This window comes from Dipodomys merriami, unplaced genomic scaffold, assembly GCF_024711535.1.
Source record: "Dipodomys merriami isolate MVZ:Mamm:240054 unplaced genomic scaffold, mDipMer1.0.p SCAF_38, whole genome shotgun sequence".
Taxonomy (NCBI): Eukaryota; Metazoa; Chordata; class Mammalia; order Rodentia; family Heteromyidae; genus Dipodomys; species Dipodomys merriami.
In genome coordinates this window covers 8310916-8336853 of record NW_027205381.1, presented here as the reverse complement: position 1 = coordinate 8336853, position 25938 = coordinate 8310916, and the positions used below count along the sequence as shown (strand labels likewise).

The 25938-nt window shown below is 41.5% G+C and overlaps 1 protein-coding gene and 1 pseudogene across 3 annotated transcripts in view; one reads left to right on the top strand and one right to left on the bottom strand.

Moving 5' to 3' along the window:
- Mre11 (MRE11 homolog, double strand break repair nuclease) overlaps positions 1-19529 on the bottom strand; it is a 58943-nt gene extending 39414 nt beyond the window's left edge. Inside the window, exons 1-8 of one of the 3 annotated variants that reach the window (XM_069989501.1) lie at positions 19398-19529; positions 18648-18757; positions 17763-17895; positions 12121-12281; positions 7728-7815; positions 6639-6780; positions 2279-2393; positions 1580-1765 (exon numbers count right to left, since the gene is read on the bottom strand). In XM_069989501.1, coding sequence (XP_069845602.1) covers positions 1580-1765; positions 2279-2393; positions 6639-6780; positions 7728-7815; positions 12121-12281; positions 17763-17895; positions 18648-18667 — 845 coding nt within the window. In that variant the 5' untranslated portion in view covers positions 18668-18757; positions 19398-19529. Of the gene's footprint in view, positions 1-1579; positions 1766-2278; positions 2394-6638; positions 6781-7727; positions 7816-12120; positions 12282-17762; positions 17896-18647; positions 18758-19397 lie in introns of those variants that run through there. The other 2 variants (XM_069989503.1, XM_069989502.1) reach the window with 2 other exon arrangements.
- Positions 19387-25205, top strand: LOC138804975 (protein LMBR1L pseudogene; annotated as a pseudogene).
- The last annotated feature ends 733 nt before the right edge of the window (positions 25206-25938 follow it).

Below are 25938 nucleotides of genomic sequence, written 5' to 3'. Positions count from 1 at the left end.
TCAGCTGTTCCCTCTTTCTCATTCCCTCCCTCCCATCACTGTCCTTGAGTTGCTTAGTTCATTTTTATCAATGTCCAGTGCAACTAATGGGCCCAGAGTTCTTTCTTATAAGGGTTAATTGTTGTGTTTGGCACCCATCCAGATAATCTGACACAAGCAGCCATGAAACAACTATCAAAAGCTTTACCTCAATCCTCTCTTTTGCCACATAATATTCATAGACTCCAGGGACCTGGAAACAAATTTACCTTGGGAGGGCACATGTTTTTATTCCAGCAACATTTGAGCCAGCCCTTTAATGGTGAATAGAAACTTGTCTAATTGCCAAAGGTGAAGGACACATTCAAGTTCCAGTTCCAGTGGCAAGAAAGTCATGAACCCTCTTGGGAGACCATAAGTTCATGTGTCAGATGATCACGATAAAGAAGAGGAAGTCAGGTTCTGACAGCAGAGCAAGACCAGGGTATAAGTGGCAAACTACCATATGTAGAGCCTAAGTTTTATCCTGCAGAAAATGAGGAACTGTTCATTAAAACACTCATAGAGCATCGGTCACTTTAGTCCTTTCATTTCAAGAGCACGCTCTTTGCTACAGAACCTGGTGCCAACACTCATGCTGCAGAGAAGCCACTGAGCTCACATTTAGGAAGCAAATACCAGGTTGTCTCTAGGATCGCCAGCTCCATTCTTTGCTGACTGTTCAAAGGGGTTTCACCATGGCATTTCATAGGTGCATATGCAGTTTAAAATCAGCTGGGATTACTCATTTTACTCTCAATTTCCCATCCCTACTGCTCCCTATTTGAGAACTTTCAAAAAGCTCTATTTTTTTCTCTTTACTCACAAGTGCACTGTATTTCAATACTGTTCACCTCTAATATTCTCTTTTCCTTCTCCCTAAGCTCCTCAGTTTTAAAATTACAAATGTATGTAGGTATATGTGATCCTGTATGTGATTGCTTACATATGAAGAAACATAGGATTGAACCCAGCTTACTTTGCTTAACATAACCTCCAATTCTGTTATAAGACTGTAGATAGCGGGCTGGGAAGGTGGCTCAGTGGTAGAGCGCTTGCCTTGAATGCCAGAGGCCCTGGGTTCAATTCCTCAGCACCACATAAGCAAAAAAAGAAAAAAGCCGGAAGTGGCGCTGTGGCGCAAGTGGTAGAGCACTAGCCTTGAGCTGAAGGACAGTGCCCAGGCCGAGTTCAGGCCCCACGACCAGACCAAAAAAAAAAAAAAAAAAAAAAGACTGTAGATAGCCAGATAGGACACACACGCATATGTACAAAACCTAAAGCACCAAACCTGGGAAAGGAGGGAAACTCAACAAATGATCGGGGGGGGGGGGGGGGGGGGGAATGGGAATGGATGGGAAAGGGAAACAAAAGAGGAGGCAACAATGCTTGATAAGAAATATACTCATTATCTGCCCATGTAATTGTAACCCCTCCGTACAGTATTTTCACAATAAAAAAAAATGATCAAACTTTATAAGTAACCATTGTATACTGTCCATATCTTGAACCTAGGGTATGATCAGCAAGTTATTACAGCAAGGATTTCTTAAAAACTTACTTCTTTACAGCTTCTCCTGGAGAAAGAGAAGTAACTACAGAGCTTCCAGGCTGTGATATGTAGAAGAGTTGTTGCTCATTTTTGGTTGGAGCTATTTTACACTCATGTTCATGGCCCCAGATAATGAGATCAATGAAGTCATCCAAAAACTGTTCTGGAATGAAGTTAGTACTTCCATGTTTACTCCTACACCAAGATTAAAAAAATAAATAATTAAATAAATTCCTAGAAAAAAAATCTCATATTAAGTAAGTCTATATAGATCTTTAAATTCACTGCAAATAACCTTACAGGTATTTACATTAAAAATGGTTTTAGAATTAAGTCACACAAAGTAAATCTTAGTTTTGATTCTTCACTGACAATCTTTAAAAAATAAGGTCATTTTACTAAAGTGGGTTAACTTAAAAACAAATTTGGGAAGCTCACTACTTTGATCAAAAATTTTCAGCTTAAGCCCAGTGCTGGGGGGTCACGCCTGTAATCCTCCCAGCTACTCAGGAGGCTGATATCTGAGGACCACGGTTCAAAGCCAGCAGGAAAATAAGATTCTTCTCTACAATTAACTAACCACCAGAAAACTGGAAGTGGCCCTGTAGCTCAGGTGGTAGAGGGCTAGCTTGAGCTGAAGAGCTGAGGGACAGCACCCAGGTCCCGAGTTCAAACCTCACTACCAACAAAAAAATTTCAGAGTTTTACCTGTTCTGATGAATCACAAATAAGTTAAACCAAGAGTTCTCATCTTCTTTTGGTCTCAGCATTGTCACTTTTTTATTGACAAACATTCGATAGAGCCTTTCATCTGGAATGGATCCTGAAATGGGAAATTCTAGCAGTTTTATTTTCTTAGTTTGGTGTTAAAACTGAATGTATTTTGTTCCCAAATTGTTTCTCAAAAGTATTATTATTGCATTTTACTGTTTTGAGATATATCTGAATTTTGGAATTGCTTAAAAATAGTACCATTTGGGGGCTGGGAAGGTGGCTCAGTGGTAGAGTGCTTGCCTTGCATGCCTGAGGCCCTGGGTTCGATTCCTCAGCACCACATTAAGCAAAAAGAAAAAAGCCGGAAGTGGCGCTGTGGCTCAAGTGGTAGAGCGCTAGCCTTGAGCTGAAGAGCTGAGGGACAGCGCCCAGGCCCAGAGTTCAGGCCCCACGACCGGACCCCAAAAAAAAAAAAAAAAAATTAAAAAAAAAAAAAAATAGTACCATTTGGAGCTGGGAAGGTGGCTCAGTGGTAGAATGCTTGCCTCGCCATGCATGAGGCCCTGGGTTTGATTCCTCAGCACCACATAAACAAAAAAGTCAGAAGTGGTGCTGTGGCTCAAGTAGTAAAGCACTAGCCTTGAGCTGAGAGCTGAGGGACAGCACCCACACCCAGAGTTCAAGGCCCATGATCAAAAAAAATTTTTTTTTAATTAAAAAAAAGGAATAAGAAGTGGCCTCTTAGGGAGAATTCTTTTGAGTGTGGTCAATGAAATAAACAGCTAATGCCGAATGTAGAACATCTAATTGGAGACAACTGTCAAGGCATGCAAAGCTAACAATAGAAAGTTAACCTACTTAGGTATCAGAGCCCAAGAATGCTGACAAAACCTGGAGGAAAAAAAAAGTTTGAACCTGGGTGCTAGTGGCTCACACCTGTAATCCTAGCTACTCAGGAGGCTGAGATCTGAGGATCACAGTTCAAAGCCAGCCCGGGGAAGGAAAGTCCATGAGACTATTATCTCTAATAAACTACTAGAAAACCGGAAGTGGCACTGCGGCTCAAGTGGTAGGGCGCTCACCTTGAGCTGAAGAGCTGAGGGGCAGTGCCCAGGCCCAGAGTTCAAGCCCTACAAATGACCTCCTCCCCGCCACCCCCCCCAAAAAAAAGAGTTTGAAGAAAAAGAGATGGCAGTTTAACTTGATGGCCTAAACTACAAAAGAATGGCATGTTTGGAGGCAGAAAAGTAGTGGGGAGCAAAGAGATCAACAGCCCTTTTCTGCTCAAAACAGGACCCTCAGAAGCCTAGTAGAGATGCTTGGAAAGTGGTAAGGTAGAGAACATACCTGGAGAAGAAACCAGGATGCTAAGGAACATGCTGATTAAAAGATTATTCTAGAGTGTACAATCAAAGGGAAAGGTGTGGGATAGATACAGACCCCAACTGAGGAAGGTAGCACAGGATGAAATGACCCATTGGGAGAAAATGGTAAATGAAGAGATGTAATTTAGTTATAACTCAGATGTGCTGAGTTATAGTGTAGCTCAATTGGTGAGGCCAACTGAGATATGATTAATTTGAATGCAGAAAAAGAAACCATTTTTTGAGGGCTTCTTATTTCTAATATGCAGTGATTAAAACCAATCTTTTTGCTTTTTTTTTTGGTGGGGGGAGGGGTAGGGAGTAGGAGATACTGGTGTTTTCTATCTTTTTGTTGTTGTTTTTTTGTTTTTGTTTTTGGGTCTGGGCGTGGGGCCTGAACTCTGGGCCTGGGCACTGTCCCTCAGCTCTTCAGCTCAAGGCTAGCACTCTACCACTTGAGTCACAGCGCCACTTCCGGCTTTTTTCTTTTTGCTTATGTGGTGCTGAGGAATCCAACTCAGGGCCTCAGGCATGCAAGGCAAGCACTCTACCACTGAACCACCTTCCCAGCCCCTGGTGTTTTCTATCTTGACTACCAAGAGTTCCCAAGCATTCAGCATTGTTCTTCATGCTTTTTTCTTTCTTGGTTTTTTTGTTTTGGGGAGTTTTGGGGTCTTTGTTGTTGTTATTGTTTTTGCCACTTGAACTTGGGGGCCTGGGCACTGTCCATGAGGTTCTTTGGCTCAAGGCTAGTGCTCTATCAACTTGAGCCACAGCACTACTTCTGGACTTTTCTGTTTATGTGGTACTGTGGAATCAAACCCAGGGCTTCATGAATGCTAGGCACACACTATACCACTAAGCACATTCCCAGCCCTTTCCTGGTTAACCTGAACTTTTCTGCCTAGGTTGGCCTGGAACTATGATGATCTAGCTCTTAGCCTCCCAAGTACTTAAGATTACAGGTGTGAATCACTTATCAGTGCTTTATCACTTTCTGCTTTATCACTTGAAAAATCACATACAGAATCATTTAAGTTAAATTAAAATAACTGATAGCTGGGTACGAGCAGGTCATGCCTGTAATCCTAGCTACTCCACAGGCTGATATCTGAGGATTGTGGTTCAAAGGCAGATCAGGCAGAAAAAAAATACTTGAAATATACTTAAAAAGTACTTGAGAGGGCCAGGAAGGTGGCTCAGTGGTAGAATGCTTGCCTTCCATGCATGAAGCCCTGGGTTCCATTCCTCAGCACCACATAAATAGAAAAAGAGCTGTGGTTCAAGTGGTAGAGTACTAGCCCTGAGCTGAAAAACTGAGGGTCAGTACCCAGACCTAGGTCCCATGACTGACCAAAAAAAAAAGTACTTGAGATACAAAACTTACAAGATAATAAATGTGATCTTTCATTTTACCTACTAAACACTAAATAAATTAAAGACACTAAAGTTAATAAAGCAGGGCTGCGAATGTGGCTTAGTAGTAGAGTGCTTGCCTTGCATGCATGAAGCCCTGGGTTTGATTCCTCAGTACTACACAAACAGAAAAGGTCAGAAGTATCACTGTAGCTCAAGTGATAGAGTGCTAGCCTTAAGCAAAAGAAGCTCAGGGACAGTGCCCAGGCACAGAGTTCAAGCCCCAAGACTGCCAAAAAAAAAAAAAAAAAGCTAATAAAGCAAATAAGCAAATTTTTTGATACTGGAGATGACATAGCTCTAAACTTGTACTGTCCAATAGCTGTATAACACATGATACTACTACACATGAAATAAATAATTTAAAATTTTCTTGGGCTGGGAAGGTGGCTCAGTGGTAGAATGCTTGCCTTGCATGCATGAGGCCCTGTGTTCAATTCCTCAGCACCACAAAAGCAGAAAAAGCCAGAAGTGGAGCTGTGGCTCAAGTGGTAGAGCACTAGCCTTAAGCTGAAGAGCTGAGGAACAGCACCCAGGCCCCACCACTGGCAAAAAAAAAAAAATTTCTTTTTTTTTTTTTTTTTGTCGGTCATGGGGCTTGAACTCTGGGCCTGGGCACTGTCCCTCAGCTCTTCAGCTCAAGGCGAGCGCTCTACCACTTGAGCTACAGCGCCACTTCCGGTTTTCTGGTGGTTTATTGGAGATAGGAGTCTCACGGTCTCTCCTGCCCGGGCTGGCTTTGAATGTCGATCCTCAGATCTCAGCCTCCTGAGTAGCTAGGATTACAGGCGTGAGCCACCAGCGCCCGGCAAAAAAAAAAAAAAAAAAAAAAAAAAAAAATTCTTGTAGTCATATTAAAACTAAAATGGAAAAGTTATTTTTAACTTAACCCATTTGTTAATAGATTTTGATTTTTCCTTAACCTCTTAAATGTTGTGTTTAGTTTCAGCAAGCAACAATTTGAGACCAGCCATATTTCAAATGCTCAGTATTTACATGAGACTAGTAGTTAACATGTGTTGTACCAGACCTTTCAAAGACTTTTAAGACCACAATTCAGTTGTGAAATTATTCTGTAATTCAACCATCAAAAAGAAAAAGCCCAAAACAATAAATAGTAAACAAAAAAATTTTTTTCACCAAAACTGCAATTAACTAGTATGAACAGCTATTGGCCCTTACTTTAAAACATTTTTAATAAAACCTTCCATCAATTTGTAGTCACTAGTAAAGAATGATCAGATTTGCTTTTTTTTTTTTTAAAGTCAGTTGTGGGGCTTGAACTCATGGACTGGGCACTGTCCCTGTCTACTTGAGCCACGGCACCACTTCCAGTTTTTGAGTGGTTAACTGGAGATTGTAGTCTCACTGGTACTTTTCAGCCTGGGCCAGCTTTGAACCACAATCCTCAGATCTCAGCCTCCTGAGTAGCTAGGATTATGGACATGAGCCACAAGTGCCCGCCCGGATTGTTCTACTTTTTTCACAGGGCTACAAAGTTAACTTCAAAATTTAATCTCCTAATTGTTTAAACAATTATTTGTAGACATAATAGTAAAATAAAGCCATCTTACCTAAACCATATAGAGCAATTTTTGTGCTTCCTTTTTGAAGCAAAACTGGGTTAATGTCTATCTTCTCCACAGACATTGAACGTCCAAAGTGATTTACAAATCCAGCACAACTTAAAATATCCAGAGCACAGAGTGCATCTGCCTATACAAAATAATATTGTATATAGAAGAGTAAGTGACCTGAAGAACTATCACATTACTTATTAAAGCAATATATCCTACAGGAAACATATTTCTTACATCCAAAATGAGAATATTTCCGAGTTTAGAGTCCTTACATGTCAGAATATGTGGACAGAACTTACAACTAAGCATCCTAAACCAAAAATCCAAACTGTACAAATTATCCAAAATCCAAAACTTTATAAGCAGAAACTTTCAGATTTTGGAGCAGTTTGGATTTCAAATTTTTGAATTAGGGATGTTCAACCTGTTCTTACAAAAGTGTAGCTTAAAACAGTATCCTAATCTAGACCTACAACAACTGAAATTACATACCAAATAAATGCCAAGTTAAGATCTCGTCACAAATGAAATAATTCCTTTGAAATATTAAGGCGTTAAAAAAAGGGGGTTTGGGGGTGGGCTGGGAAATTGGCTCAGTGGTAGAGGCTTGCCTCGAATGCATGAGGCCCTGGGTTTGATTCCTCAGCACAACATAAGCAGAAAAAAGCCAGAAGTGGCGCTGTGGCTCAAGTGGTAGGGCTCTAGCCTTGAGCTATGAGGGACAGTGTCCAGGCCCAGAGTTCAGCCCCCACAACCAACAACAACAACAAAAAAGAAATATTAAGGCGTGAGCCACCAGCACCCACATTAGCAAACATTTCTTATAGTGAGATTTTAAGAGATAAAAGCACTGGTAAACTCAGAAAGTTATGTAAATCCTACTCCTGGCGATTAACTGTTAAACTCGGCTCCAATAAATTAAAGAATGTCTACATTTTTTAAAAAAATCTGAAAAGCAGCATAAATGCTTATACTAATGACAACATAAACTCAAATTGACTATAAACTAGACAAAATACAAGAATGTTTACAACAGATAATTAATGACTTCTAAAATTTCAACAAACTATAAGTAGTAATTACCCCTGTGGGATCATCATGATTGCCATGAATGCTGAAGACTGGAATTGAAATGTTGAGATTGCCATCTTGGTAGTTCACCCATGGAAACCTAAAAAAAAAAAAAAAGATAAAGTACAAAACATTCCCCAACATTGGTGCAATAAATAGCAAATGACGCCCAGATTACAGCTTTATATTTTTAAAATATAGTTAAGTAATTTTTAGTAATAACTATCATAGTCATTTAAACATATTTCCCTTGTCCTAAAACTTTATCACTCTTCTTCCCAATCAGTTGTCCTTAATGCCTGGCGGGAGATAACCAATGAATTTCATTTTCTCATTATACACATAGTGTGTCCTTTTGAGAGATTAAAATAGATGTAATATAATATGCTTTGCTTTAGGGTCTGCCTTATTTCATTCTCCATGTTTTTCCTATTTTTCCATATTGCTGTAAGGATCAGTTACACATTGCTTTTATTATTGAATAATATGTCACTATATGAACATATCACAATCTATTATCTCTCTACCTGTTAAAAGACTTTCATGTGTTTTCCAGAGCTCGGCTACTATAAATAAAATAAATAAATAAACCACACAAGTCTTTCTGAGTAGATATATTTCATTTCCCTTAGATAAATATGTAAGGGAATTGCTGAATTACATTGTAAATGTATGTCTAGTACTTTCTAAAAAACTGCCAAGCTATTTGTCAATGTCTGTATTTCCTTCCTTCCTTGAGAGAGAGAAGGGGGGGGAAGGGAAGACAGTGACAGAGAGACAGAGACAGAGACAGAGATAGAGTGTCCTGGGGTGGTTAATTGTATATAAGAGTTTCATGGACTTTCCAGGCTGGCTTTGAACTGTGATCCTGAGATCTCACCCTCCTCAGTAGCTAGGATTACAGGTGTGAGCCATCGGTGTCTGGCTTGCCAATGTATTTTTACCATTCTACCCTCTTAAAAATCAGGGATGAGGGGCTGGGAAGGTGGCTCAGTGGTAGAGTGCTTGCCTTGCTCAAGTGCTTGCTCAAGTGGTAGAGCACTAGCCTTGAGCTAAAGAGCTGAGGGACGGTGCCCAGGCCCAGAGTTCAGGCCCCATGACCAGCAAAAGAAAAAAAAAATTGTTGCTCAAGGCAAGCACTCTACCACTTGAGCCACAGCGCCATTTCCGGTTTTCTGGTAGTTTATTGGAGATAACAGTTACACAGACTTTTCTGCCTGGGCTGGCTTTGAACTATGATCCTCAGATCTCAGCCTTCTTAGTAGCTAGTTTTACTTCCAAGTATGAGCCACCAGTGCCCAGCTCTATAATTTTTGTGTAAGAATTTTCTGAACAGAGAGGAAAGCATGACAATACATATCCTTTGGAATCTAAATGACATAAATTAACAATCCCAGCTATCACCACTTTCTATCCAGGCAATTTAATCTTCTATCTATCCCTACTTCTAACCATCCAGTTCCTGTGGTAATTAATGCTAGCACTTTCTATTACACATTTTCAAAAATATGTCTCTACATGCTTAAGAATACATTTTTTTCCTTCTTACATTAATGGCGGTACCATATAGATTTCTATACTCTCCTTTAATCACTAAACATGGTTTCGAAAACATGCCATAGTGATAACCTCTATAAAGAGCTTGCTTTTACATTGGTTTGCCTATTTTCCTATATGAATTAGTTAACTGGAAGAGGAAGTTAAGCAGAATTCAATACAAGGCAAAGTAAAACAGTATGAGCTATAGGTATAGTTCAGTGGAAACTGCTTGCTTAGACTGTGCAAGGCTCTACGTTCAATCCCCAGGAATCTCTTCTCTCAAAAAAAAAAAAAATCAGATAGGAAAGAATGGAATACAATGTTTGAAAAAATTTAATGGATAAAATTCAGAATTGCTGAACAAAAATCAAAATGCCAAGAAACAGAATTAACTCCATCACTAAATAAGACTATAAATGCTACAGACGACGAGAAAAATCTATTTATAATAAGTATGTTAGTCTTTTTTTTAAATGCCAGTCACTATTCTATTCATTAACTTAATCTTCACAACTCTGTAAGATTGGCTATGTATTAGTTTATAAATGATGGATTAGCCAGGCACCAGGTGGCTCACACCTGTAATTCTAGCTACTCAGGAGGCTGAGATCTGAGGATGGCAGTTCAAAGCCAGCACAAGCAAGAAAGTCCGTGAAACTCTTATCTCCAATAACTACCAGAAAACCAGAAACGGCACTGTAGCTCAAGTGGTAGAGCACTAGCCTTGAGCTGAAGAGCTGAAGGACGGCGCTCAGGCCCAGAGTTCAAGCCCCACGACTGACCAAAAAAAAAAAAAAAAAAAAAAAAAGAAATGATGGACTTGAAGTAGAATGGTTAAGTGACTGACTCAGTCCAACTAGTTACAAAACCAGGATTTGAACTCAGAACACCTAATCTAACATCTTACTTACCATGTCTCACTCCCTTTCCAGCAACTATACTTACAGTAGACTTCTCAAAAGCAATAAAAGATAAGTGCTCACTCCTTATAGATACTCCATTACAAAAATTACCATAAGCTATTTCAGAAAAAGCAAAGTACCCAGGAATGGTGGTACACAACTATAATTGTAGCCTCTTGGAAAGCTGAAAGAGGACCTTAACTTCAAGGGCTCTCTGGGCAACACAGTGAACCCCCACCTCAAAAAAGGAAGAAAAAAGGATTGGCTCAGGGGCTGAGGCTTTGTTTGGCACATGTGAGGCCCTAGGTTCCATCCCAACTTGGGGGATGGAATATAAGAAACAATAGTAAAGAAAAAGGCAAATACAGAAGTTGCGCTGTGGCTCAAGTGGTAGAGTGCTCGCCTTGAGCTGAAGAGCGCAGGGATGGCGCCCAAGCCCAGAATTCAAGCCCCATGACCAACAACAACAAAAAAAGGCAAATATGTCTATAGGTCTGTTGGGGTAGAGAAAGCAGTTTAAAAAGAGAGTATACTTCAAAACTAAGATGAATGAAAAGGAAACATAAGTAAAATAATGTTAAACGTTACAGAAATCTTTTAGAATGCAATTCTAAATAAAATCACTAATCACAAGAAAAGTTAAAAATAGACATTTCTTACAAAAATCTCAAAGTTTGTCTCCCAAAATAATTTTTAATGTTTCTCCCAAAATATTAATAACATATATTCCTAGTCTGATTATTTCTCCCTCCAGAAGTAGAATTGAATTCCCCTCCCTCTGAGCATGGGCTGGACTTAGGTACTACTCACTTATACATAGAAAGGGAGAAATAACTTTACCCTGAAGAAACCTGGCAGTCACCTCCACAACCAAACCATCAATGTTAAACCTCATCAATAAAAACTCCTATCTATGCATATACCTACTGACACTATCAAATGAGCCTCATTCCTCACTATTCCAATGTACAGAAAAACAAGAGAACATAAAAGAGTTACAAAAATGCTTGACCAGTACTTTTCAAAAGTACCATCATAAGAGACAAAGAAAGAAAGAGAACCACCGGGCGCTGGTGGCTCACGCCTGTAATCCTAGCTACTCAGAGGCTGAGATCTGAGAATCCCGGTTCAAAGCCAACCCAGGCAGGAAAGTCCATGAAACTCTTATCTCCAATAAACCACCAGAAAACTGGAAGTGGCACTGTAGCTCAAGTGGTAGAACGTTAGCCTTGAGCTGAAGAGCTGAGGGACAGAGCTCAGGCCCAGAGTTCAAGCCCCACAACTGACCAAAAAAAAAAATGCGAACTTGACACAGGAAGGAAATTTAGAAACATTCAATTAAATGTAATGTGTATCTTGAACAATAATCAAGAAAAAACAATGGTTTCTTTATAAGGCTCTGGAGGAATACTACTAGAATAAGATAAACAAGCACATATCTTCAAGAAAATGAATGATATTTGACTACATCAAACTTAAATCTTAACAAAAAAGCCCATTAAACAAAGTCAAAAGACAAGCTGCTATTAAAAATATATATATACATGATTAATACAGGCTTATTATTTTGAATATGTAATTTCTGCAAATCAGGTATGAAAAGACAAAAATTGCAATTTTCACGTTAAATTATGATTATGAACAGAAGAAGACAGCAAGGAGGAGAAAGAAATCTAAGGAGTGTAATAAAAGGATAAGATTGATCAAACATGTGTGGAGATATAACAAAGAAATCCACCCCCACACACCGTATTACAATACAAGCTAATAAAATGTAAGAAGACATGTAACCCCTAGTATTAAATGCAAACTAACACAATGGTATACAGAAAACTCAAAGAATTACATTTGATATGAAACCAGACTACATGGAAGATTTAATGGTTGTTAATGTGTGTATGTGTGTGTATCACAAAGAAATCACACCTAAGTTAACACCCACTTGAATACATAAATATACTTACTTACTAAAACCAAAGTTGACTGACTGATCACTGATGATTTCAAACTGCACAGGACGATCACCCATACAATATTTTCTTAGTAACTCAAGGCAGGTATGCAATGTTTTCCTTGAGGGCTTATTTTCATGAAAAAGATCACCACCTAACAAAATGAAATCCACCTAATAAATGGAAAATGGTATTAAAATAGTTTTAAAGGCAAAAAAAAAAGAAAGAAAGAAAATCACAGATAAAAGAGAGAAAAGAAAAAGTTTTGTTTCTAAGCATAATTCCATTCCTTGGGAGGCTGGGGTAGAAGGATGATGAAGTCATTAAAGGCCAACCCAGCTTCCAATGCTCTTGTATACAGAAACCTTGTCTCAAATCTCTGCTTCCAGAAAAATATAAAAAATTGTATTTAAACCCAGGCACTCATGGCTCAAGCCTATAATCCTAACTGCTCAGGAGGCTGACATCTGAGGACTGTCATTCAAAGCCAGCCTACACAGGAAAGTCTTTGGGACTCTTATCTCCAATTAATGCACAAAAAGCCTAAAGTAGAGCTGTGGCTCAAGTAGTAGTCTGCTAGCCTTGAGAAAAAAAACCTCAGGGAGAACAGCCAAATCCTGAGTGCAAGCCCTAGGATGGGAGTGTGTAGGCACACACATGCATACTGCACACACACATTTTAAAAGACATTATTAACAATGCTCAATAGGAAGTGTACTCATTACCTTACTCATGTAACTGTAACCCTCTGTATAGTATCTTTACAATAAAAAATTTTAAAAAAAGACATTATTAAATGTCTGAAATTTTGAAACCTTATGTTTCATTTACTCAAATGACCTTTCAATTTGGACCTTTCAAATCAAGACAATTAAGCTGACTCTTAGATTTGAGTTGTTAGTGAACAGATATCATTTATGCAAAATTTAAAAAGTTCTAGAGATTAACTGTACAGCAATATGAATGTACCTAGTACTATGATACTGCACACTTTAAGGTCAGTAAGTTTTATATTCATTCTACAACAATGTAAACATTAAAAGATATTTTTTAATATTTTAAAGGACTTTAAATGATTTTTTTAGTTATTTTAAGGGCTTGACTCACTTCTGTTTGTATTCCTGCCAAAAATGCGGAACCTATATCTAATCATAAGGAAATGTTATCCAGACATATCCAATTTGAGGACTATTGAGCATAATAACCAGCCTGAACTTTAAAAAAACATCAGGGCCATGAAAGACAAAGGCAAGCAAATGTACTAGATTAAAAGAGAATGCCAATTAAATATAACACTTAATTCTGGCTTGAGTCCTGGACACAACCTACAGACAATCTTGCAGCATCTTAAAACTAAAGGAAATTTTGGTATGTGTGCTACGGTTAACCATGGAATTTATTCTCAAATACAGAGGAAGGTTAAGAAGGAGATTAGGAAGATGGAAGAGGAACTGAGAGAAAAAATTGAGAGGCAGAAAGTAAAAGAATAAAACAAAAAAAGAGGGGAGAAATGAAATGAGATAAAACCAGGCACCAGTAGCTCATCCTAGCTACTCAGGAGACTGAGATCTGAGGATCACTGTTCAAAGCCATCCCAGGCAGGAAAGTCCATGAGACTCTTATCTCTTGTAAACTACTCAAAAAAGGCTTACATGGTGCTGTGGCTCATATGATGGAGCATTAGCCTTGAACACAGACAGGTTTAGGGACAACTGAGTTCAAGCCCAAGGATGGGGAAAAAAAGAAAATTAGATAAAATGTTAAAAATCTGGGTTATAGTACAAAATTCTTGGTAATAAGACAGTTTCTTTCTTTTTTTTTTTGTAAGGCAGATTATTTCAAAATTGTTCCAGCATGAGGATACTGGAGAGAAGGGAACAGTGAAGAGTAATGGATTTGAGAAAAAGTATTGAAAATGAAAGGGAAAGGGAAATAAAAGCCAAAGAAACTTCGCCTCTGAGAGAATTGTTTTAGGGCTTGAGTCACAAAAGAAAAAATACATGCAAGATTCTGTGGGAAGGAATATACCCGCTTTGTTAGTTTTTCTGCCCCAAGCAAAAAAGAATGTATCTTTAAAAGAGATAAAAGCAGCCATTCCTTCACTCAATAAATTTATAAATGTAGTGAGCCAAACCAACCTGCTAGTCACCTAACCTACTGTTTCTTAGATCCTTTCTAGGTACGAGGATATAGTATAAAGAAGCAGAAAAAAAGTTTGAGCATCATGGTACAGCCTGTAATCCTAACTTCTTAGAAGGTAGAAGATCAAGAGCTCCAGTCCAGCCCATGTAAACTTAATGAGATCCTGCAACAAAAAGGTTTGGGAGCATGACACAAGTGGTAGGGTGCTTTGCTACCAAGCACGAGTACTGGGTTTAACTCCAGTACTGCCAACATCAACAACAAAAGACTATTTTCAGAGTTCTACTTTAAGTAATGTTATAGAGTTCCTGGAGATATCAAAGCATCCTCTTCAAAAAAGCAAAATGTGACCTGAGAAGTCAGCCCCCGCAAGAGCAGGGGCTGCAGCAGGGAATCCAACCTACACTGTTGTGGAATGGAACATGCCTGCATGGACAGAGCAGGATACACCAGGCCAGATCAAGTTAGTCTTGTAGTTTCACTTTATTCTATAATTAATAGGAGGCCATTTGGGAGATTTTAAGCAGCACAGTGACAAAATTTGACTTATGATTTTAAAAGTGAATGGATATAGGGGAAAACAATGAAAATAGAAAGACAAATGGGCAACAATCTAGGAAAAAGAATGACAAAAGATATTTCTGTGTGTGTGTGTGTTTGAGCTTGAATGAAGGGCCTCACACTCTCACTAAAGGCTGGTGCTCTACCACTTAAGCCACATGTTCAATTCCAGTTCTTTGGTGGTTATTGGTGATTAAAAGTCTCATGAACTTTTCTGCCCTGGCTGACTTCAAATCTCACTCCTTAGATCTCAGTAGTTAGAATTACAGCTGGGAGATACTAGTACCTGACATATATTTTGTACTAATTTTATAGATATGAAGATAGAATAGGCAGACAGATGCTCAGGAAGAACGAAAGGACAGATAAAACTGAATAGAAAATCTCCAGAAAAGTTAAGGCTGGATGTGTGGTGTTGTGTCAGGCAGCATCACTATCCACATGGACATTTCTCCCAGCTCTGCTCCATCTCTCCAGACAAGACCCCATGGAGAAAGAGAATTGGACATGAAGTAAGGAGGTGGTCAGGTCTGGCTGGTGCCATATTGGCCACATGGGGGATGGCAGGGTCTGGCATTTGTCTTCATGCTGGGGGAAGGAAATGTCCCCACCTCCCAGGTGAGGGGTATGTCCAGATCCCTGGAGGCAGAGGAAGGCACTTGGCTGATATGTTACTGAATTTGTCAATCAAGTACCTGGGACTGGGAATTTCCTTTGGACCTGCCCCCTGCACTGATCCTATTTAGGCCTAGACCAGCACTGGTGCCATTAAGCCATGCCACATGTGTCTCCATGATCAGGTCTGTCTCCTGTCTTCAGTCTCGTCTCAGGTCATCATGGCATCCCAATTCAGCTCTAATAGAGCTGAACTGGTTTGTTGGTATTGTTTTTGTTCATTCTTTCCTTGCTAGCCTGTTTCCTGACCATGTTATGTATATTTGGGGGCTGCAGGCCTTTGTTACTATGGGCAACCAGCAGACTGCTTAGTCTTGTAATAAAGACTCTAAAATTCCACCTACCTAAATGTGGCTTTGCTAAGTTACCTTACAACAGACACAAACTACCAGGCCAATCACATAAAACTCTCCTGTTATCTCAAGGAAGAAAAAGAGGAGTTTACTGGGGCTGTTGTTTTTGCCGGCATACAGGGATTTCTCAGTGCAATCCAAGAGCCACAAGCTGGGAATCTCTGAGAAATTACTAAAATTGAGAAATAGCTGGGCACAGTGGCTCACATCTGTAATCCTAGCTACTCAGGAGGTTGAGATTTGATGATCACGGTTAAAAGCCAACCTAGGCAACAAAAGTCCTTAAGATGCTTATTCACAATTAACCAGAAAAAAAAAAAAAAAGAAGAGTAGCTGTGGTGCAAATGGTAGAGTGAGACTTGATAGGGACAGCACCCAGACCCTGAGTTCAAGCCCCAGGACTGGCACAAAAAAATAATAAAAATAAAATAAAATAATTGGAAATCAGGACTCAAAAGCTATATTTTGGCAAGCAACAAGATATCTTAAGAACGACCATGTGTGACTTATAATTGGAACTTTGATTGTTAGATATAATTTTTTAAAAAAGTTAAGCTGGAAATATTAGTTTGCAGGTCACCAATATTTATGTTTACTCTTTAATTCTCTCTCAGATCTAGACTGACATTTAATTACCTGCTAGAATAAGTGTAAATAAAAAATTCTTTAATGTAAATAAAAGTCCACTCTCCACACACACACACACACACACACACACACACACACACACACACACTACTCTCTCTCTCTCTCTCTCTCACAGAAATAGTCATGGGGCTTGAACTCTGAGCCTGGGCATTGACCCTGAGCTCTTCAGCTCGAGGTAAGCACTCTACCACTTGAGCCACAGTGCCACTTCCAGTTTTCTGGTGATCAATTGAAGATAAGAGTCTCATGGACTTTCCTGTCCAGGCTGGCTTTGAACCACAATCCTCAGATCTCAGCTTCCTGAGTAGCTAAGATTACAGGCATGAGCCATCGGTGCCTGGCTCTCCACATAATTTTGGTGTGTGTGGTACTGAAGGCTTTCAGGGCCTTTACCACTTTAGTCACACCCCCAGTTTTGTTTTTCGGAGGTCTTGTTAATTTTGCCTGGGCTGGCCCCAAATGACAATCCCCCTACCTCTGCTTACTTCAGGAGTTGCTGGGAACCTAGGTGTTTCTGTGCCCAGCTTGCTTTTGAGATAGGGTCTCATTAAGTTTTACACATACTAAGCTTGAACAGTGATTCTCCTATTTCTGCCTCCCAAGAAGCTGGGATTATAGGTGTACACCACTACGAGTGGCATTCACTCATTGTTTCACATACTTATTCATACAATTCATACTGTAATGCTCCTGCTGAGAGACTCAATTCTTACAAATTGCACATTCTAGCAGTTGAAGCCTTCCTTAATGTAGTTCATACCCTTCTTTTTAAGACTTTCAGCACACACTGCATGTAGGTGAACCAAACCTACCTACCAGTCACCTAATATAACTCAGAAAATGCCTCACATCAGGGCCCTAACTCCTTCTTCACCTAGAGCATACATTCTCTATGCTCTCTCAGTCACAAAGTCTATGTTTCCTTGAAAGTTTTATGGCTCTTATTACATATTGCATATGAGTATTCTGGATATGCCTTATCTCCCATTATGGCCTGTGTATGTTCTTTAAAAACAAAACCATGAAAATAATCTTCTCATTTCAAGTAGAAGTTGCCATAGTATTATCACACTTATTTTAAGTACTTTGTAAGGATTTATAAACCTTAAAACTGCTTACCAAAGTACTTCTTGAATCAGGACACACAGCACACAAAATTATCAGGCAATGTGAGCATGTGCGGGAACCTTTAATGGTAACTCTAACTTAGGAGAAAAGAGAACCTGTGGACTAAGGAAAGATAGCCGAAATCAAAGAAATGTGAATCAAACTTACTTCTTTTTCTTGGGCAAGTCTTAATATTTCATCAAATGTGACAAATGTGTCAGGTCCTCTCACTGCATCTTTCTCCATAAATCCAAGATGAATATCCGTAGCAACTAAGATTTTAAATGTATTTTCATCATCACTGAAAAACAGTGCAGTGTTTTTTTAAAGTTCAACGTTAAAAGTATTAATAGTACAGTCTATTCAAGAAATCTGAGAGTATAGTCAAGCAAATTGGGACTTTAGCATAAAATCACAGCAGTTATGCAGTAAAATCATTTTTCTAGCCTTAAACTTGGGTCTGAAAATTGGAAGTATTCAACAGATCTTTAATATCAGATAGTTTTCCTGATCATGAACTTAATAGAGAATGTGTACAAATTTTTAAAAGGTTCAATTAACTTCTCAAAAAGTTATAACCTTATTAAAACAGATACATATATAGGTATATAGATAGATAGATAGATATATCTTCCAGACCTTAAATCCTGCTGTTTTAATACTCCATTCTACCACCAAAAAAAAAAAAAAAAAGCTTCTATCCTGATTTGGTGTTTTAGAATACCAAAAAGAAAAATCATCAAAAAGAAAAAAATTACTGCAGGATTCCAATATATAGCTATATAGTCCCTTAAGTTAGTAACATACAGTATAGATTTCTAAACACTGAGAGTGTTCTTTGTGATGACTAACACTTCTGCTCATAGTTGTTATTTTTGTCTACTAAATAAGTTTTTTCTTTTTGACATACTAGCTCTTGGACTCAGGCCCTTAGAGTTGACAGACAAGGGCTTTAGTTATTGAGCTATGGCTCCCAGTCCAATTTTCTCTTAAGGTGATCATGGTTCATAGATTTCAGATACTCAAAAAGGTTCCAGAAGTTAACAGGCTTACAGTGGATCTGCAGGACTCATTTTTATGGTCGGTATAGAACCTCTAGGACAGGCTTCTCTCGGCGTATTCTTGGGTCATGTGTTCAGCAAAGAGGCACTTGATTTCAAATTCTAAAATAAAAACAATTATAATACGTTTTAAGTGGAAAAAAGGCTTCATATATATTCTATTTTATCAACATGAGTTAAGACTACAGAGCAATCTGCTCCTAGCCAAGCAGACTGGCAATTCTGAAAGTCTTATAATCTTCTAAGAACCTTACGTTTAATAGGCTAAGAAAACATTGTATTTCCGTTGCCACTCCAACTTCACTATCACGATTAAGCTATCTCTTATCTTCACTTTCCTTGCTTTTAATGTGAAATTAGTGTTAAGTTAAATGAATGGGCAAAGAAAGGATCTACGGTTCAGGTTCAACACACAATCCGGGATAGCGAGAAACATCCCGTTTCCTGCCGGATCATAGGGTTCGGTTTCGTTTTGTAAGATAAGCTAGCTATTGGGAGGGATGGACCCCATGTTTGAAGCCGGAACACACATGTGGTTCGAAGCTACACTGCCAGTGCCAGCGGGACCCGGGCTACCGGGTCCGCCGTCCGGGCTGCGTCTGCTTCCGGCCCAGGACGAGCCTCGCGGGCCCCCGCAGGGGGCCCGGCCGCTGGGCTGAGGGTTGGACCGGACCGCGGGGCCCTCCCGCCGGCCACTCCGGCCCGGCTCCGGGCACCAGCAAACCCGAGAGATGGAGGATACCTGCACCAGGTGCTCCGAAGCCCACCTCTGGGCCTCGAAGGAGTCCCACGACCCCGGAAATGCAGGTGCTAGTCGTCTGAGCAGCGACGCGCCCGATTTCGCCCGCCCGCCAGGCCACCGTCCCCCCCACGAGGCGCAGCGGAGGCTTCTCGCGAGACCTCTTTCAAAACGAGGGCGCCTCAGGCGCCATGGCTTCTCATTGGCTGTCTACCCCGGAGGGGGCGGGACGGAGGTACCGCGGAAGCGGAAGTTCGGGAAAGCCAGGCCTCTTCCTGGATCATTCACACACACCGCCCGCCCCCTCCCTGTAGAACTGAGTTAGAACAGGGAGCGTCCTCATGCGAACCCCGGGAAAGCGTCGTGACTCTTGAGTCCGTGGCCCGCGCTCTCGGACGTTTGGAAAGGCGCAGAAACAGCTCCTGTGCGGATGCGCAGTGTATTTTAATTAAATCATTTATTTCAAGTGTTTGTCTGTGTGTTGGGGGGGGGGGACACTGTCCCTGAGTGTGCTTTTGCTCAAGGCTAGCACTGTACTACTTGAGCCACAGCTCCGCTTCTGGCTTCTTGGAACCTCAGCCCTGCTCCTGCTGTTTCTGTCTCTGCTTTGGCCCATCATGAGACAAGCAGCTCTGCTCCACCAAGTGCTCTTCTCCATGAGGTTCTTCCTTACCCGAAGCTCTGAAACCAAGAGCCAAAGTAAGTCATGTCTATGTGTGTGTGTGTGTGTGTGTGTATGTCTGTCTGTCTGTATCTGTGTTGATGTGCCAGTACTGGGTTTGAACTCAGGGCTTTGGCTTAGTTTATTGGCTAAAGGCACCTTCATTTCTGTCTTTTTTTCTAGTTAATTGAAATAAGAGTCACTTAAGATTTATCAGCCTGGGCTGGCTTCAAACCATGGTCCTCAGAACTCACCCTCATGAGTAGCTAGGATTACAGGTATGAGCCACCAGTGTCCAGCAATCTTTTCTTCTTCAAGTTTATTTTCTCAGCTATTCTTGTAGCAAGCTGACACACTGTGTACACAGAACCAAAGAGTAAGCTAGAGTAACTCCTTTTATGACCTAGCATATTATCTGTCGTGTCAAATGTGTTATGTGCTCTTTTTCTTTGTGCCATTCCTGGGACTTGAACTCAGAGCCTGTGTGCTGTCGCAGGCTCAAGGGTACCATTCTACCACTTGTGCCATATTGCCACTTGCAATGTTTTGGTGGATGATTGGAAATAATAAGAGATAAGAGTGTCATGGACTTTCTTGTCTGGCTGTATTGAATGTGGATCCTTAGATCTCAGCTCCTTGATTAACTAAAATCATAGACATGATCCACCAGTGCCAAGCCTCATGTGCTTGGTAGAATTCATCTTACTTGATACAGTGTATCTTTTTGTTGTTGTTATTGTTGTTGTTGTTGTTGTTCTTGGTCGTGGGGCCTGAACTCTGGGCCTGGGTGCTGTCCCTCAGCTCTTCAGCTCAAGGCTCTACCACTTGAGCCATAGGGCCACTTCCAGCTTTTTCTGCTTATGTGGTGCTGAGAAATCAAACCCAAGGCTTCATGCATGCAAGGCAAGCACTCTACCACTGAGCCACCCTCCCAGCCCACGGTGTATCTTTTTTAAAAACTTAACTTCCGCCGGGCGCTGGTGGCTCACGCCTGTAATCCTAGCTACTCAGGAGGCTGAGATCTGAGGATCGTGGTTCAAAGCCAGCCCGGGCAGGAAAGACTGTGAGACTCCTATCTCCAATAAACCACCAGAAAACCGGAAGTGGCGCTGTAGCTCAAGTGGTAGAGCGCTCGCCTTGAGCTGAAGAGCTGAGGGACAGTGCCCAGGCCCAGAGTTCAAGCCCCACGACCGACAAAAAAAAAAAAAAAAACTTAACTTCCTATCTTACTGATAAAACACTGAAGGTTTTTCCCTTAGTTCAGGAATAAGAAAATGATGTATGCTGACATACATCTTATTTATCATTGTACTGAAAGTTCTGGTTGAGACAACAGAATCACCTTCCTTGGTGATTCTGGTGTGAACTTTGAAGACCAGAATGCTGGCAGAAATGCAGACAAGTCTGCTCACAATTTTCAAGTGGAAATGAAGACTCTACTGGGAGTTGGACTAGAGTCTTTCATCTCAATTTTGGCAAGAAATTTACCTACACTTTGTCTATGTCCTGAGATCATAAATAAAGCTCACTTTAATGAGCTAATAATTTGGCAAAGGAAATTTCAAGACAACATGGCATTGGGTTTGGGGCATAGATGTTGCTTGTTGGCTGCTTTTAGCCAGGTTTACAGTGAGAACTGGAGCAGGAAGCAGAGCAAGAAGATTTTTAAAATATGCAATTTGGTCAGGAAATGAGTGTCTTTAAAGTTGTGAACACTGAAGTCACATTTGTTAGAGAATCATGCCATTAAAAAGGCCATCCTTACCCTAATAACATAATAAACTTTCTTACCATACATTCTCACCCTATAACCTAATAAACTTTCCTATCACCTTTACTACACTTTACACGTTACTGAAATTATCTCTTGGATACAGGGATGGAGATAGAAAGGTGCACTGGTGCTCTGTAACACTTTTTGTGCGGTGATCCAGGTGGAATGTCTGTTGCTAGGCAAGCACTCTACCACTGAGCCACCTTCCTAGCCCCTGGAATATCTGTTTCTGATTAGGATTCCTTCTTGTGTGTGGCTCCTATACTTGCTTGTTTCTGACTGGGATCCACAGAAGGAAAACTCACCATCTTCCCTCCTCACACGTGGGGTTAAGATATACCGAGTTACGCTGTCTCCAGGCTGCAGACAATGGTCCTCTTGATTCTGACTCGGATCTAAGGTGTCTGTATTTGCAGGAGGATTGCACCATCCTCCCTAGCTTTTTCCAGGTTCAGACATACTTGTTCACTGCTCTATAGGTTTTTTTTCTGTTGGACGCTGACTGATTTCTTTTCCTCACTCAATATTATCTTTGGGCAGTTCAGCTTATGCTTAGGTATAACTTGAAGTTCCTTCTAGGAGCTGCCTATTTTCCTTCAAGGTCATTAAGTACCAGATGCTTCCTTTTTCCTACTAGAAAATCTGCTCACTAATATTTCCAGGCTTCCCATAGCAGGATTGGGCTTACTTTTCCCTTGTTAGACGATGAACATGGCCACAGGGAAACACGGACATTGGAAGAAATAGAGGTATGGGGAAGGAGCTACATAACACATGTACTGGTTACTAGAAGTATGTTTTGAAAGTGACTTTCATTGGTTTACCTGCCTTGTGGGCTGTAGTGATGAGCTGTCCTAAACATAAGCTCTAGCTATAGGAGTGTCTATAGGAGGGATTCTATGTCTAGAGAATGGCAGGAGCCATCTTCCTTTGAGACACACTATCACTATACACTCACCCCTCTGCTGCATTCTTTATAAGGTGGCGTGGCCAACTTACAACTAGCCTTGACAGCACACTGTCTTGATCTTTTCTGCTGTAATTCTTTTTTTTTTTTGCCAGTCATGGGGCCAGAACTCTGGGTCTGCGCACTGTCCCTGAGCTCTTCAGCTCCAGGATAGTGCTCTACCACTTGAGCCACAGTGCCACTTCTGGCTTTTTCTGCTTATGTGGTACTGAGGAATCGAACCCAGGGCCTCATGAATGCAAGGCAAGCACTCTACCACTGAGCCACCTTCCCAGCCCCTGTAATTCTTCTAAATGGTTTGACGTGCCTTGTGTCTAGTTCTTTGTGTCCCTATCACAGGACCTAGACCTACAGAAAGGTCAGATGTGTCTGTCTATTCAGGACATCGTAGGATATCCCTGCCGGAAGTGGTACTGTGGCTCAAGTGGTAGAGCGCTAGCCTTGAGCTGAAAAACTGAGGGACAGCACCCAGGCCCAGAGTTCAGACCCCATGACCGGACCCCCCCCAAAAAAAAAAACTTTTCAATTGCAAATATAGAAGTTGTTCTGAGAGTCCATGCTTGATGCACCAGGGATAATTTTTTTTTTTTTTGGTCGGTCGTGGGGCTTGAACTCTGGGCCTGAGCGCTGTCCCTCAGCTCTTCAGCTCAAGGCGAGCACTCTACCACTTGAGCTACAGCGCCACTTCCGGTTTTCTGGTGGTTTATTGGAGATAGGAGTCTCACGGTCTCTCCTGCCCGGGCTGGCTTTGAACCGCGATCCTCAGATCTCAGCCTCCTGAGTAGCTAGGATTACAGGCGTGAGCCACCAGCGCCCGGCACCAGGGATAATTTATGCACAAGCTTTTTTTTCCCTTTCAGCAAGTTCTTTCTCATTCTGAATTCCCCAGTTATTCACTTTATTACTTGGTGTCATTAAGAGTTTTACCCTAGGGGCTGGGAAGGTGGCTCAGTGGTAGAGCGCTTGCCTTGCATGCTTGAGGCCCTGGGTTCGATTCCTCAGCACCACATAAGCAAAAAGAAAAAAGCCGGAAGTGGCACTGTGGCTCAAGTGGTAGAGTGCTAGCCTTGAGCTGAAGAGCTGAGGGACAGCGCCCAGGCCCAGAGTTCAGGCCCCACGACCGGACCCCCCCCCAAAAAAAGAGTTTTACCCTACGCAAATTATGTTTTTCAGATAACTGGCATCTATCCAAACAAAGACTAACAATTTTAAAAACTTTAAAAAACTGAGTTGCTTTAGAAAGGCTTCACTAGATGGATAAGCCTTTTTGTTCTCAAGTGTTTCTGAAAGTAAATAAGAGAACACTGCAGAAAGCAGTTTGTTTTCATCTAGTGGCCAACTGTTATTCTTCTAATGTCTTCACATATAAATTACTATATTCTATGTGTGCTGGTAAACTTGTTCAAAATTAAATGGAAATAAGTTGAGTGGTTCTCAAGAATAAAGCATTTTGGTCACTTGGACCCTCTAATGATGGAGGGTCTGAATGTTTGGCAGAGGTGGCCTCATCCCTGGTCCTCTCCCCAGGCCCAGAGACAATCCCCCAACTCCAGTTATGCTGAACGAAGTCTGGAAGCAGCTGACTATGAAGTGCTACCTGTGCAAGAGCAGCTACCTCACAAGAGGATCCATGAGTACATCATCTCAGTGCTCTACAACCTTGGCCACGTCTTCCTAATGCGCTTCAGGAAGCCTGCTGTGTTCACCACAGAGGCTGATGAAGATGCCACAGTCAACAGGACTGCACTGGAGCTGTGCACCTTTGCCCTGGCAGTCACCAGGGTGCTGTGCTGCTCTCACCCTTCCCCATCATCACCAATGAGGTACTGCTGTCACTCCCACACAACTGCCACATCCAGTGGCTCCATGACTCCCTTATTCATGGCCTCTGCAACCTTAATTCTTCTCCAAGTTCTCCTTCATCTTTCTCACACGCTTTGCATATTCCAGAGTCTGAGGGCTTTGCTAGCTCCAGAAAGGGCTATGAGATGGTGAGGATGTTGATGTTCCCTACTTGGCATTAGCCATTGTGGACAAAGCCAGCAGTCACTCTGACTTCTGGGATTACTACCTCCCTTATCTCCACTCCTACACCTCCTTCCTTAGGGCTCTGTTGCTCCTGGTGTGCACCCCAGTAGGTCTTGCCCTCATGTTCTCCTTCACGGGAAAGCTGCTGGTCAAGCTCCAGCTGTTAGACGGGAAAACGTCTGAACTGTTCAGGCTGAGGCAGCTCTAACCTGTAATTCTACCTCTTGCTGGCAGGATCTGTAATTCCACCTCTTGCTGGCTGCCTTTACTCAGAGCTGCTGCAGATAGGTCCTGGCTGTTTCTCTACTGCTAGAGAAGCAGTAGAAGGCTTCAGGCTGGCAGCAGAATCTGGGCTACAGCTGGCCATGCTGTGCTCGCTGGTGTTGACCCTCTGTCTATGCTCACTGTGGATATCCATGTTCCAGAGCTGCTCATCAAGGCGGCTATGCGGCAGGGCATGCAGGATGCTGCCTTGGGTCAGGTCTCCTCCAGGCTGGGCGCCTTTGATATCTTTACTTGATGGTATCCTCAAGTGTGGCTTCTGAAGCTCTCCTCTCTTCTGAAGTCTCTGGTCCAGATAGCATGACCAACCATCATGACACAGGTAATTGGCAACTGTCTGCTCCTGGTCCTGAGCTCAGCACTTCTGTCTCCTTTTGAACCCTGGGCCTGATTTGCTTTGACTTGCTGGGTGACCAAATGCTTTAATTGGCTAAGTAACATTCTACATTGTGTTCCTCTATGCCTTTACTGACCCCACCACAGTGACTAGTGAAGACCTTCACCACAGCTGTGACTGATCTGATCTGAGCCGCTGGGCTGGACAAACTGCTGCTGCCTGTCTCCTGTTTCCCCAGGCATCTAAGGAAGACACATCAGTGTCCTCCAGCTAGGGGTGGGAGAACTGGACACTGCCATCTGCTGCCTAGTCCTGGAAAGGAGTCTAAGGTGGCTGGACCTCAGGATCCTGAATCTGAAAGGATGGGTCAGCAGAGGGAAACTGAGCATCCACATCCATGCATAATCAGAGCTAGGGTGTGGGACCAGGCCAGGGTTTTCAGACTTAGCTGTGGCCTCAGATGGGGTAGTTAGGTGACTGGATCTGGCTTCTGGT